The 12,576-nt window shown below is 36.4% G+C and overlaps 2 protein-coding genes across 2 annotated transcripts in view; one reads left to right on the forward strand and one right to left on the reverse strand.

Annotated features, from left to right (window-relative positions):
• Positions 1-3,540, forward strand: part of LOC129579934 (transmembrane protease serine 9-like) — a 6,089-nt gene extending 2,549 nt beyond the window's left edge. Inside the window, exons 6-13 of the mRNA XM_055470127.1 lie at positions 135-209; positions 1,655-1,728; positions 2,181-2,316; positions 2,410-2,572; positions 2,638-2,933; positions 2,997-3,116; positions 3,186-3,260; positions 3,335-3,540. Of these exons, the coding sequence (XP_055326102.1) occupies positions 135-209; positions 1,655-1,728; positions 2,181-2,316; positions 2,410-2,572; positions 2,638-2,933; positions 2,997-3,116; positions 3,186-3,260; positions 3,335-3,423 (1,028 nt within the window). The 3' untranslated portion in view covers positions 3,424-3,540. The remainder of the gene's footprint in view (positions 1-134; positions 210-1,654; positions 1,729-2,180; positions 2,317-2,409; positions 2,573-2,637; positions 2,934-2,996; positions 3,117-3,185; positions 3,261-3,334) is intronic.
• Positions 3,541-4,978: 1,438 nt separating this feature from the next.
• On the reverse strand, positions 4,979-7,357 carry LOC129572484 (uncharacterized). The gene is made up of 2 exons (XM_055452449.1): positions 6,265-7,357; positions 4,979-6,191 (listed from the first exon to the last, which is right to left on the reverse strand). Exons 1-2 carry the CDS (start codon positions 7,307-7,309, stop codon positions 5,995-5,997), a joined length of 1,242 nt encoding a protein of 413 aa, XP_055308424.1. The 5' UTR covers positions 7,310-7,357; the 3' UTR covers positions 4,979-5,994.
• Positions 7,358-12,576: the final 5,219 nt, after the last annotated feature.

The raw sequence follows: 12,576 nt of genomic DNA on the forward strand, positions 1-12,576 counted from the left end.
TTCTCCCATCACTCCACGTATGATTTGCGCTGGTTTCTACGAAGAAGGAGGAAAAGACTCTTGCCAAGGTAAGTGTTTGCAAGTTTGAAACGAGGGAATATTCAAAATTGAAAAAAATTCACAAAAATTCACAGGTGATTCGGGCGGTCCACTCGTTGCATTCAGCCCAGACGACGGAACACCACGTTTGGTCGGAATCGTTTCATGGGGTAAGTATTTGGTTTTCTTTGAATGATCTTCATTTGAATGAAGCACATATTCTGATTTTTAATTCAACACTACGTATATAGGTAATGGTTGTGCCGAACCTAACTACCCAGGCGTATACTCTCGCGTTTTAGCTGCACGCGATTGGATCTCCGCCAATACTGGAATCTAAGCAATCACATCACCGTTTTGACATCTGAATTATATTGCATTGGATTGACCATTGATTCATCAATTTGCACTTTGTTCACAACTAAAGTGAAGGAAAGCCCTTAATCGAAATGTCATTTGAAAATAGGCTACAATGTTGGAAAATATGTACTTTCCTCAAAGTACTAAAGTCATAACGATGATGAATAAACAACATGCAATGCCACATGCAATGTATTGTTATTTCCATGCAAATTAAAGAGTATAAAAGCTGCAGTTAACGGAATCTAGTGCAAAGTATCTGTTAAGTGTATCGATGACAACACAAATGATCCAATTTACTGTTGAATCGATAGGCAAGATTTTCATCTTCTAATTAAAATTCCTTAACAGTAAAAATTTTGTAAATTTGAAATGAAAAGTCAAAAAATTAAATAAAACCATGTTGTTACGTGCATGCAGTTACAACATATACAACAACAACAATAAATTATAATTTACTGTAAATTTTGAAGAAAAAAAAATGGACAAAATCTATGATATCAACTAACTACCCGAGTAATAGAAAAGAAAATCTATATTTGTGTAACACAGAGCTTTCAAAGACAATTATTTTCTTTTTTCCTTGTCTTTTCCATCATTTTTCAGTTGGAAAACAATCATTTTATTTGTAGAATATTGCCTTCGGACACATCTTTGACTATATTGCCAAATGTCAGCGGTTCGGCCAATTCTAGCAGCAAAAAATCGAAATCAGTGATACTGGCGTCGTATTTCTCATGATCGTAAATTGAAGATCTGCTGCTGAAATTGAAGATCTCTATCGCGTTATTTCTTCTGTCTCTCTTTTGAACTGTTGCCATTACCAGCTAACAAAATGCTTACAATTATGCGACCTGATAACTTGAAGTAGTGCTTGCCATGGTTGTTCCTCAATTGTCGTCGCTAAACCTCCAACTAAATTCAAAGCGCTTGAACTAAATTTTCTGCTTGAATTGATTTCAGGACAAAGTTACCGCTCATTTATCACGATTATGATTTGTTATTGACTTCAAGTATGCTGCATATATTCAATTTTTCCCTAATGATTTTATAATTTCACAATGTCAACACAATGACTCTTAGAGAATATGCGTCGCGTGCCAAGCACATGGATAGAAATGATATGACAATGGATTCATACAATGATGGTATGATAATTTTTGTTGTTGCTTCACATTGATCTATATTAGGCGTATGTAAACATTGCTCAATAAAACGATTGTTAAAAAATGACCCCACATGAAAGAATCATTAGGCGATCACAAACACTTGCAGTCGAACTCAATGAATTCGCAGCTAAACTTTCAAAACTCGAACTTCAAAATGTTGGTGAATCCCCTCATTCATGGAATTGAAAAATTCCTTCAGCACGAGTACATGTTTCCGATCATAGAACTAAAGTACTCTCGTTGCGTTTTTTTTTCGTGCGGACCATTCAAACTGTTTTTTCTGGCAACTTTGTCCAGTTTACAATCAACACAGATCGTATTGATAAAATATAGTAAATTATCGATTAATTACGTCCTTTGTATACTATTATTGGTAGCGCGTGTTCATAAACCCTTTAGAATGTCTGCCAGAAAGAATGTGCTGACGAACGTTATCTACGCATCAAAAACAATGGTCAATAAACTCTTGTTCTAATCGCGCCAATTGTACATACTCAAAATTAGATAAAGACAATACGCGTCCCTCGACATTCGGCGCTTATATAAACCCATGCAATCTTGCCAAAATTATCAAACAAACTATAATCGTCAATCGACACGGTCATTACTTAGTTTGTGAATAAAATCCATGTTTTCGTTCGAGTGAAATTAAAAGAAGGTGAATTTCTGGAAATAAGGTGTTTGAAGATGTTTGTCGAACAAATTGCGAAGATTATTTTGCTTGTCACATGTGTGACCAGTGCGGCAGGTACAGCAATTGAAATAGTGTTTTAAATAAAAAAAATGTGTTTGTTTCTTTTCAAATATATTAACTCTGAATTTTTGGATTTTCACCCAAAAGTGTATCCACCGAGACCTGAGTTCGATGGGAGAATTGTTGGAGGTTTTGCCATTAACATCACACAAGCCCCATGGCAAGTGTCGCTTCAGCGAAACGGCTCTCATGGCTGTGGTGGATCAATCATTTCAAATACGTGGATCGTAACGGCAGCCCATTGCACAGTGTAATTTAGAATCGCTTTTACCACAAGATAGAAATGGTCTAACTTCATTTTTTTTCGAAATACAGTGCTTACGTGAATAATGCAGAAAATCTTGAAGTGAGAGCCGGATCATCTTCGCACCACGAAGACGGTGAATTGTATGCCGTGAAGCGAGTCATTCAGAATAGTAAACACAATCGCAAAACTAAAGAATACGATTATTCGTTGCTTGAACTTGAAGAACCACTTCATTTCGACGACACTAAACAAGCGATTCAATTGCACAACTTTGACGAAGTCTTCCCAGACAATACGAATGCATTTGTTTCTGGATGGGGAAATACACAGAATTCAAGCGAATCCAGTTTACTACTTCGCGGAGGTGAGAATCGAAACGCATTTTATCCAAGACATTTATAAATATTATCATTGTGTTTTTATTTAGCTGAAGTTCCACTTGTCAACCAGAAGAAATGCAACGAGGCATATACATCCTTTTCTCCCATTACTCCACGTATGATTTGCGCTGGTTTCTACGAAGAAGGAGGGAAAGACTCTTGCCAAGGTAAGTGTCTACAAGAATAAACGACTAAAACGAGTGAATATTCAAACAAAATTCACAAAAAATTCACAGGTGATTCGGGCGGTCCACTCGTTGCATTCAGCTCAGACGACGGAACACCACGTTTGGTCGGAATTGTTTCATGGGGTAAGTTTTTGTTTTTCTTGAAATGATCTTCATTTATATGGAGCAAATTTTCTTAATTCGAATTTTAACTATAGGTAAAGGTTGTGCCGAACCTAACTACCCAGGCGTATACTCTCGCGTTTTAGCTGCACGCGATTGGATCTCCGCCAACACTGGAATCTAAGCAATCACATCTTCATTGTGAGATTTAAATAACATTGGATTTGATTGACAATCGATTAATGACATTTTCGACCATTTTTTTGGTCAACATCTTTTGGACAAACATTTTATATGATCAAATGAGAATTTAACGTAATTAAACGAAAAGAATTGCAAAAAAAGTCACAAGCATTTTCATTCAGTGCAATCTGATTCATCAATTGTAATTTGTTCACAACTAAAGTGAAGAAAAGCCCTTAATCGAAATGTCATTTGAAAATAGGCTACAATGTTGTAAAATATGTACATTCTTCAAAGTACTAAAGTCATAACGATGATGAATAAACAACACGCAATGCCACATGCAATGTATTGTTTATTCCATGAAAAGTAAAGAGTATATAAGCTGCAGTTAATAGAATCTAGTGAAGAGTATCTGTTAAGTGTATCGATAACAATACAAATGATCCAATTCACTGTTAAATCGATAGCCAAAAGATGAGCAGTCAAAAAATTAGATAATTCCATGTTATTACATGCAGTTATATAATTTATTCCAAATGTTTTTGAAATAAAATGGACAAAATCTATGACATCAACTAACTACCCGAGTAACAAAAAAGAAAATCTACATTTATGAAACACAGAGCTTTCGAAGAAAATTTTTCATTTTTTCTTTGTCTTTTTCGATCATTTTTCAGTTGAAAAACAATCATTTTACTTGTAGTATATCGCCTTCGGACACATCTTCCTCGGAGTTTTCGCCACTAGACACATTATTCCCTACTCGGTGTCTTTGAACAAACATCACCAATTTTCACTATTCAATATTTGATCTTAATTAATTAAGTTGCTTATTTTTTCATTCCATTTTGATTATTGAACAACACTTTAACCACAAGAAACAAAATCCATTTGAGCAAGTCGTTTATTTGTGCTATTTTTTTTTCCTCAGTAATCATTCGCTGCAAAATTTTCAATGCATTCACTTGCAATGGAATTTCTCGTCTGAGCCGAAGTAGAAAATTTTTCAATGCGTAGATTTTTGTCGCCTTAACAACAATCGATCAAACGGGATATCGAAAATTCTGCATGTGTGATGGTGTTTTGCCACCTGTGGATGTTCCTAGATCGGCTTGGATTTGAAAACACACCAGTTGCACGGGATCGCCCATTTCTATGGTTACCAAAATCAATATCTGAGCCATTGGTTGCATGTGTTATTGATCGTGGATCCACAGGTTAATCGTACACAAACGGCGGTTACTATGAAATCAATTCATGCGAGAACCATGCGTTGAATTCCTAAAGTCAGGGCTAGAAAGTCATTAGTGAAATAAACAGTATTAACCTTGACATCAGGCTGATGTTATCAGCCGAATAGACTGTCCCATGACTCTGAAATATTGACACTTATCTTCACACTATTACGTGACACACTATTTTGAGACACTTTTTCGTGTGACGTATGTGTGCATATTTCTATAATTTTAAAATAAAAAAGGACATTTCCCAACGTTTAAATAAGTTAAAGCAAATACTATTTAAAACGTTATCAGCATTTATCTTATTTAGTGTGTATTCTCATAAATTCGATATTGCCAAACATATTCTTTCTAATGAAAATTATACTTATACCATTCAAAATGCATTATAATTTTTCAATTTCCATACGAATGGGAAACGAACGAACATAATGGTACCATTTGGGATAGAAGTATAAAAGTATAACTATTAACTATGTCTATAGCAATTGGCATTTGTACTCTCTTGTCTTGGAGATGGCGTTGTTTGAATTGAGAAAGAAAAATTGCAAGGGTCGTGAATTGTATCCATATTGCATCTAAAAACCAATAATTTTTATGGTATTTTCCATTCAAACAAAGGTCTAGAAGCTAACTCAAGCAAGCATATGCTGTGAAAAATATATCAGCACTTTTAGTTACACTTTTGTCCCACAGATGGTGTTGGCTCAATTGTGTGGACACTGGATATCGTCTACTAAGCAAAGAGAATGGTTGTTGTAAACAGTAAACTGCAAGCAAAAAAAAATCTTCAAAGTTGGTTACAATTTTACTTTTAGTGTGTAAACAAAATATGAAATTATTTTTAAAATTGACAGACAATTTATTTATTTATCACTTTTTCCAATGCGATCAACTGTGAATTTGAACAACTATAAATTCTTTTGCTTAGAGACAAGTGTTTGGTATTGAACGCATTTGACGAATGAAAAAAACATTTCAAATGTCCATTCGTTTTTCTATCGCTGCGAAATTTAAATTCTAGCAAGAAGAATTTTTTGATAAAAAATGTTATTTGGATGAATTTTCATTTTAATTGACGATATTATGAATGTTTCATGCTGCATTTATTCTAACTGAATTTTGTTTTCTCTGAAAAAGTGAAGTTTCAAAAGAAAGACACATTTTCATGCTAAAACAATGAAATCAAAATATTTTTCTGGTTATTTTGAGTCAGGCATTTTACCTTTTTACATATGAATACAATCTTGTTATTTGACAGCGTACAATTTTTGAGTGTTGCAGTATAAATAAACGCTAATACAAAATATGAATATTTTCTTTCTATTTTAAGACACCGAAGTATACGCGCAAATATCATTATTAGTATCAATTTCATAGTCATCTGCTTGAGAAGATCCATCATCGGCCGTGCTATTCTCACAAAACAGTTCTTCGTCAATGAAATCGCAGTCTTCGGGCTTGCAATGGTAAGCAAAGCATCCACTTGAGCACCCGTATGTTCCATTTATGCAGCCCGAACAGTCTAAAATGATAGGGAAAAAAATGTCACAAGAAATTGGAATGGAAATTTTCATCAAGAAGTCACAAATTTCTACCGATATTTGTCTCTCTATAGGCATGTTTTTGCATCAATTTCATGAGTCGTGGTGGGGGTGGCGGCATTATCAATAGCGGCTCATTAAACGAAAACTGCTTTGGGCGCAGATAAATAGTGGACTTTGAACAGAATTCCCCACATCGTCTGTATTTATGGTGGTAACACTGCCATTTTGCGCCTGTTCTGCTTGAGATTCGACGACATATTCTTGGGGTCATAATAGAGCAACAAGGTTGACCATTTGGATCTTGTGAAATCTCTGTTTCATCAACTACATCAATTGTATGCTGCCTCTTCACAGAATCATATCTGGAAGGTGATTTCACGTTCACTGTACTTTCGAACGGCTTTTGCTGCCATTTATTCCCATTGAAAACATTTTCTCTCGAAGGAAGCGATCCTTGTGTCACTGGTTCGGTGGTCGTTTCAACTACTCTTCTATTCAAACGGCACATATTTTCGTGGTAAATGTATCCACTCGGACAAGTTGGTGGATTCCGTACACATTCGTTGCCCGACCAAATAAATCCAAACGGGCACATCGGTGACGTCGAAAATGTGGGCATAACTGTTGACGGTAGTTGCATATTTGCTGCGACTAATGCTGCTGCTTCTTCTGCTTCCTTTTCTTGTTTCTTTGCGTATTTACACTTTGTGTCCGGAGCAGAGGGCACTAATGCGGCTGTTTGTATAGACGATTGGATTATGCAAGCACGCCCGTTCCAATGATAACCTCCCGGACATAAACTAATTGTCGCAATACACGCACTTCCATTCCAATGCTCATCATTAGCACATCGACGTGACGCAAACACATCAGCTCTTATCAATTTCGAAACTGACACACTGTCCACCGATCGTACTCTCTGCTCACTTTCATTCAACATCGTTTTTTCTACACATCCACAAGTTTCGAAATTAATCTCAAATCCATTGCCACAGAATACATTACAAGCGGGCACTTTCGGAACGATTAGCAGCTGATTTGTTTCGATTATGAGAAGCGTGCCAGTCAAAATGGACAGATATTTAAATTTGAACATTATTAAAATCACTTCACATTTGCGCTCGTCACAACAATACGATTGCACTGTCTCAGAATTACTGATTTTTCTGAATGGCTACGATCGAATTTATAAGGATGATCACACACAAATCGACTCTATCACTCTCTCTCTCTCGGCTAACATCGTAATCGTGAATCGATAATAATGAAAAGAAAACCTCGTCGCAAATGAGAGATTACGGGAGTTTTATACGTTTTTTCTGTAATAAAAATGAGTCAATGTTAATCACAACATTCATACGCTGTACGATGACTTTGTCGATAGATTTGTTTGTAAACAGGAATAACATATTCAGAAACGGTCGCTCTCGAATAAATTGCGTAGCGCGATGAGGGAATGTCATCCTCATCGAACATTATTGAGCACCAGTGGAATTACTTTAATATTTTATTGTTCACAAATGACAATAAAGACAAATTATTGGTTGCATATGTCTTTGATGAACAACAAATATTTCACGGCAAACAAATTGTTCGGATCAATTCGAACATTTGAATCGAATTTCTCAAAGCTTGAGACAGTCAAAGTTCACAGCGCAGAACGAAAAAGTTCATTACGAAACTAAACTACTCAAATGAGCACATTTTGTAATACGATTTGGTGTTTGCGAAAGATCTTGGAAAAAGGTTGTTTTTTTATTATTGGAATAACAACAATCACACCAAGCTGTGATTTGTTACATGGAATGGATTTTCCAAACTGTGTGCAATTTTTCTGTTGCAAATATTTCGATGCCAAACTGACATTCTCAGAAAATCAACAATAATATAGTATATTTTGAACCAAAGTAAACTAAGAAAAAACAGCGCCAAACTGATGCAACTATTTTCCAATGTATCGAATTCGTTAGAAAAACATGTTTGATTTCCTTTTGTGATGGCTACATTGTACGCAATCCATTTCAAATAGATTTTATTTTGAAACGGTGATTGCATCACTAAATTGTGGGATAAAATATTGCGCACTCGAGCTAGAAATAACAAAAAATTACAATTGCACCTACAGTGTTTTTGAATATGAAATTATTTCTCGTTTAGAATCCCACCAACGAGTGTATTTTCAAAATATAAGCATGCTGGTTAAAAAAACCTGCAGGTTTAATTGACGTCATCGACATTTGAAATTTTAGCTGCACATGGTTTGAAATTCAATAAATGACTTTTATTTATTCAGTTTCCTTGGTTTTGTAGGTAAAAAAAAACAATAACGAAGAAAAATTTTTATGTTGACTGTCTTCCTATGATTGTATCGTTCACCACGCAAATACATCTCGTTGGATGAAAGTGACGCCTTCGTTGATTTTTCCGCATAAAACAGACAACGGAACACAGGTGGAAAAGTTAGATATCTAACAAGTGCAACTATACATTTCCAACGTGATTATTTATGGAATTTCATCCTGTAATTCGAGTCCCCTTCATTTCGAAAAGAGGCGAACAACTATAAATTGCTGGAAATTAACTTTATATCGCTTGCAATCAAAATATGTGACATTTTCGCATCGTAGATTGAAAATCAAATTTAAAAACATTGGTTGGCCTTTAGAGCTGCATTTCGCCGGAAATGTGTGGTATTTTGATACTTGGAAAGAGCGTGTGTTTTGGTTAATGGTGAATAATAATAAACAAAACCGTAGTATGAACTTTCGATGAGAAGTGCTGTACTCGTGTGGGCTAGCAAAGATCAGATATTGGCAGATGCTGATAGAAATAGTCGCCTCATTTCGATAAAATATTTGTTTGTTGTTCTCTCCGGCGATGGCTGTTGTTCGTTGTTGCTGCTGTTGTTGTACTTTTGGAGCAGCAATTCCCAGGTGTTTGCCGAGTAGCAAAATTCCAGTGTTTGCATTATTGCAATATTCTGCATATTGTGAACGGGTTTAATTTAGCGGAAAGCCAGTTTTAGTGTGATTCGATGCTCGTGTGTGATTCAAAATGCTCTGGTTCCAATCTAGGTGAAAAGAGCAACATTTGCAATTCAGCAGCATCCAAAAAGTAAATACACAATTTTCAGTTTTGCATCGAATGAGAATTGAAAGTAGAAATTGTCTACAAATCTTCACCGCATTCCAATTTCCGTGACATAATGCCGTGGTTTTCCATCTATTTGGAGCACCCATTTTCTATTCTCACTTCTTTCCCTTTCGGCAACAATAATACTAGTTTCTTTTTTCTCATCTTCTTGATGACGTCGATAGGCAACGACGTATGTATACACCAGATTACTATATAGTAAAGTGCACTTCTTTTGTGCATCTCGTGCTTTTTTAATCGCCGTGGCTGCGGTCATTGTTATCGTGTCGAACTGTGGTTGTATTTGCCCTATATTTCACATAAATCAAAAACACGAGAGCCATTTCAAAATGTGATTCCGATCGATATACATGGCGTGTTGTTGTTGTTGTTGCTGCTGCTGCTGCTGCTGATGTTGTTGTAGCTTTTGTGTATTTAATGTACACATTCGTTTCAATGTGTTGATATGATGGAGTGATGACGTCAAACAGCAGGGCTGACTGTTGCTGCGTGGAAACATTTCATTCAGAGAGCAAAGAGACATTTGCACAAATGTTACTTCTTGGCAGAGGAACGATAAGGACGACAAACCGTATTTGTGCACTGTGGAAAATGTGAGAATGGAAAATCAGAGGACCTTTAAAACCTCTATTTATAACGAAATTCCAGCAGAGACACACAAAATTTGAACCCGTGAACACAACACAGAGCTTGAAATCATATTAATATTTATACGACACAGTGTGTCTCTCTCTTGCACAGAGTCGCATCGGGAAATATGTAAATTGAAAATGATAATGGCAAATAAACGATGGAATACCGTGATTGTTGGTGCGGTGTATTTGCATTTTTATTTATGCCATACATCTATCCATCACAGCTCGAAGGAACAATGCAAAAAGAGTCGTTCAAAACATCGACATACGCTATTGCCCTCTACTCTAATCCTTTTTGAAACTGCCAGCCCGCCCAAAACTAATGCGATTTCTAAAGCTCCGTGACGCTATAGGTTCCAAAATTTGAGTCATGAAGTGAGTAATCGAAATGAGTCATAATCGAAGTCATTTATTGTCCAAAGTAAGTCTAACTTCATGTGACCGGCTCTTCATGAGTCATAAGAAACGAATTAGATTCTAATTCCATTTTAGAGGCAATTAGTCAGTCGACTCAAAGAATCAGAATTGATATGAATATGACTCATTGAATGCGTGAGTATACCAAAAATCATGAAAAATCTACGTACAGTATTGGTGCGCAAAACAGAAAGTCATAACTTTCCGATTATGACTCATTCAATTATGAGTTATTATATTGTGACTCACTTCATGACTCAATTGTAAAACAGTGATTCACTTTTCCGAACAGGAGTCATAGAGCTACATTGATACGAAAAAAATGTGATTTCATGTACTTGCCATGGGAATGTATCGAAAATCTACTTTTTCAAAAATATTGACGATCAGTGCTCAGCCACTAGACAAGATTTTTGCAATCTGGAAGTAGTATCTGCCAGCACTATTCGAGCACTTATTATAACATATTATGGTTTAACAGCACTGGCGGTGCTGGTGACATGGACCTACCTAAACTTTGTTGCACTGTGATATCGATTTTCATACATTTTTTTTTCAATTTTTGTCGAATTCCTGCTCATCACTGGTTGAAACAGGAACTCTGAAAAGCGAGCAGAAATTAGTGGGCATCTAGACCTTTCAATATCAGCCACCAGGTCATCAAAATATTGAAAACTTCATTTGGAATTGACTGTTGGCGTGAAACCTTCGAATATGCAAAAAATCGATTTTTATGGATTTTTCGAAACTTTGGGCAATTACTGCTCGTCACCGGTTGAAGTAGGAATTGTGGGGAGCGGGCAGAAATTAGAGGGCCTCTAGATCTTTTATTATCAGCCCTCAGATTATTAAAATGTTCAAAATTTAGTTTGGAATTAATTTTTGGGGCAAAACCTTCAAATATGCGAAAAATCGATTTTCATGGATTTTTTCGAAACTTTGGGCAATTACTGCTCGTCACTGGTTGCAGCAGAAATTCTGCGGAGCGAGCAGTAATCAGCAAAAATTGCGTAGAACACGAAACAGTGCTCGGATTTAAATTTTGGAACCGGGGGGGGGGGGGCTAGCGTCACGGAGCTGATTTCTAAGCGGTTATAGTTATGTGTCACGTTATTTCGGCCGAAAAATCATTCGTTCTATGCTGGTTGTGTGTGTGTGTCGCTACTTTCAATATGGCGATAGCATGGGAGAAAATAGGGACGATACCAGCGAATATTTTCGTATAAATCGCTCTATCACTAGCTTGCAGCCATCGTACGGTTCGAACAAAATCGAAAATAAAATAGTGACAACTTTCAAAAGTGCTGCTATTTATAGTATACACAAGCGTGAAAGCTGCATAAGAGGCCAAACAAATCAAACTGCGTACGAAATGAGAGACCATAGCAAGACAGAGACAGAAAGCTAGCATATCACTTAGGATAATGCCGGATGGTGTCGTAAGCATCCGTACGGCGAATAACATTGATGACGTCATTTGGTTCGCTCTCTCATGTCAGAAAATAGCGTAGCGCTACGGATACATAGAGTGCGTCGGTCGCTTGCTCTCGCAGCACCACTCAATATACACACAGCACCATTCTTGATTGAACTTTTGAACTTTACTCTCGAACAATTGCAAATTACATTCGCTGCTGATTTAATTCATTATATATGAAACCATTCGTTCGTCATTATTCAAATCCAAAAATAGCACGAACCTTGCCATTATGTGTGCTCGCGCTCAACTTAAGACAAAATCTTTCCAATTTTCTTAAGCTAGTGAAACGAGATTCAGGCCAACTCTCCTATTCACTTTGAATTTGACAACTGATGTTGGACGCAAACACCACCTAGATAATCTATGGCTTATGACAATACAATCAAGTAAACTCTCCGTTCTGTCAAATGTCATACTGAAGTATAACATACAGACATCACGAATTCACCATCGGTTCTTTAGATGGCGCTTCGGTCAACCGAGTTCCAACCAAATTTATGTATCAGTATACGAAGCATTCCACTGTTGATTCAGGCACTGTTTTTTTTCTATTCGCATGGATCATGGAGCAGGGAGCACATTTCTTAGCCAATAAAGACACACTGGGGAGGGGAGTTCAATTTAAGAAATACTTCGTTTTTTTCTGCTCTATGTGGCATCTTCTAAACGCAATGTTTT

Source organism: Sitodiplosis mosellana, unplaced genomic scaffold, assembly GCF_009176505.1.
Source record: "Sitodiplosis mosellana isolate CC-2019 unplaced genomic scaffold, AAFC_SMos_1.0 Smas_scaffold_1, whole genome shotgun sequence".
Lineage (NCBI taxonomy): Eukaryota > Metazoa > Arthropoda > Insecta > Diptera > Cecidomyiidae > Sitodiplosis > Sitodiplosis mosellana.

Excerpts from the sequence above, each read along its gene's own strand:
- LOC129572484 (XM_055452449.1), bottom strand. The coding sequence starts at position 7,309 with ATGTTCAAATTTAAATATCTGTCCATTTTGACTGGCACGCTTCTCATA. Across the intron at positions 6,192-6,264 it reads CTATAGAGAGACAAATATCG|ACTGTTCGGGCTGCATAAAT; the intron begins GTAGAAATTTGT and ends CTATCATTTTAG.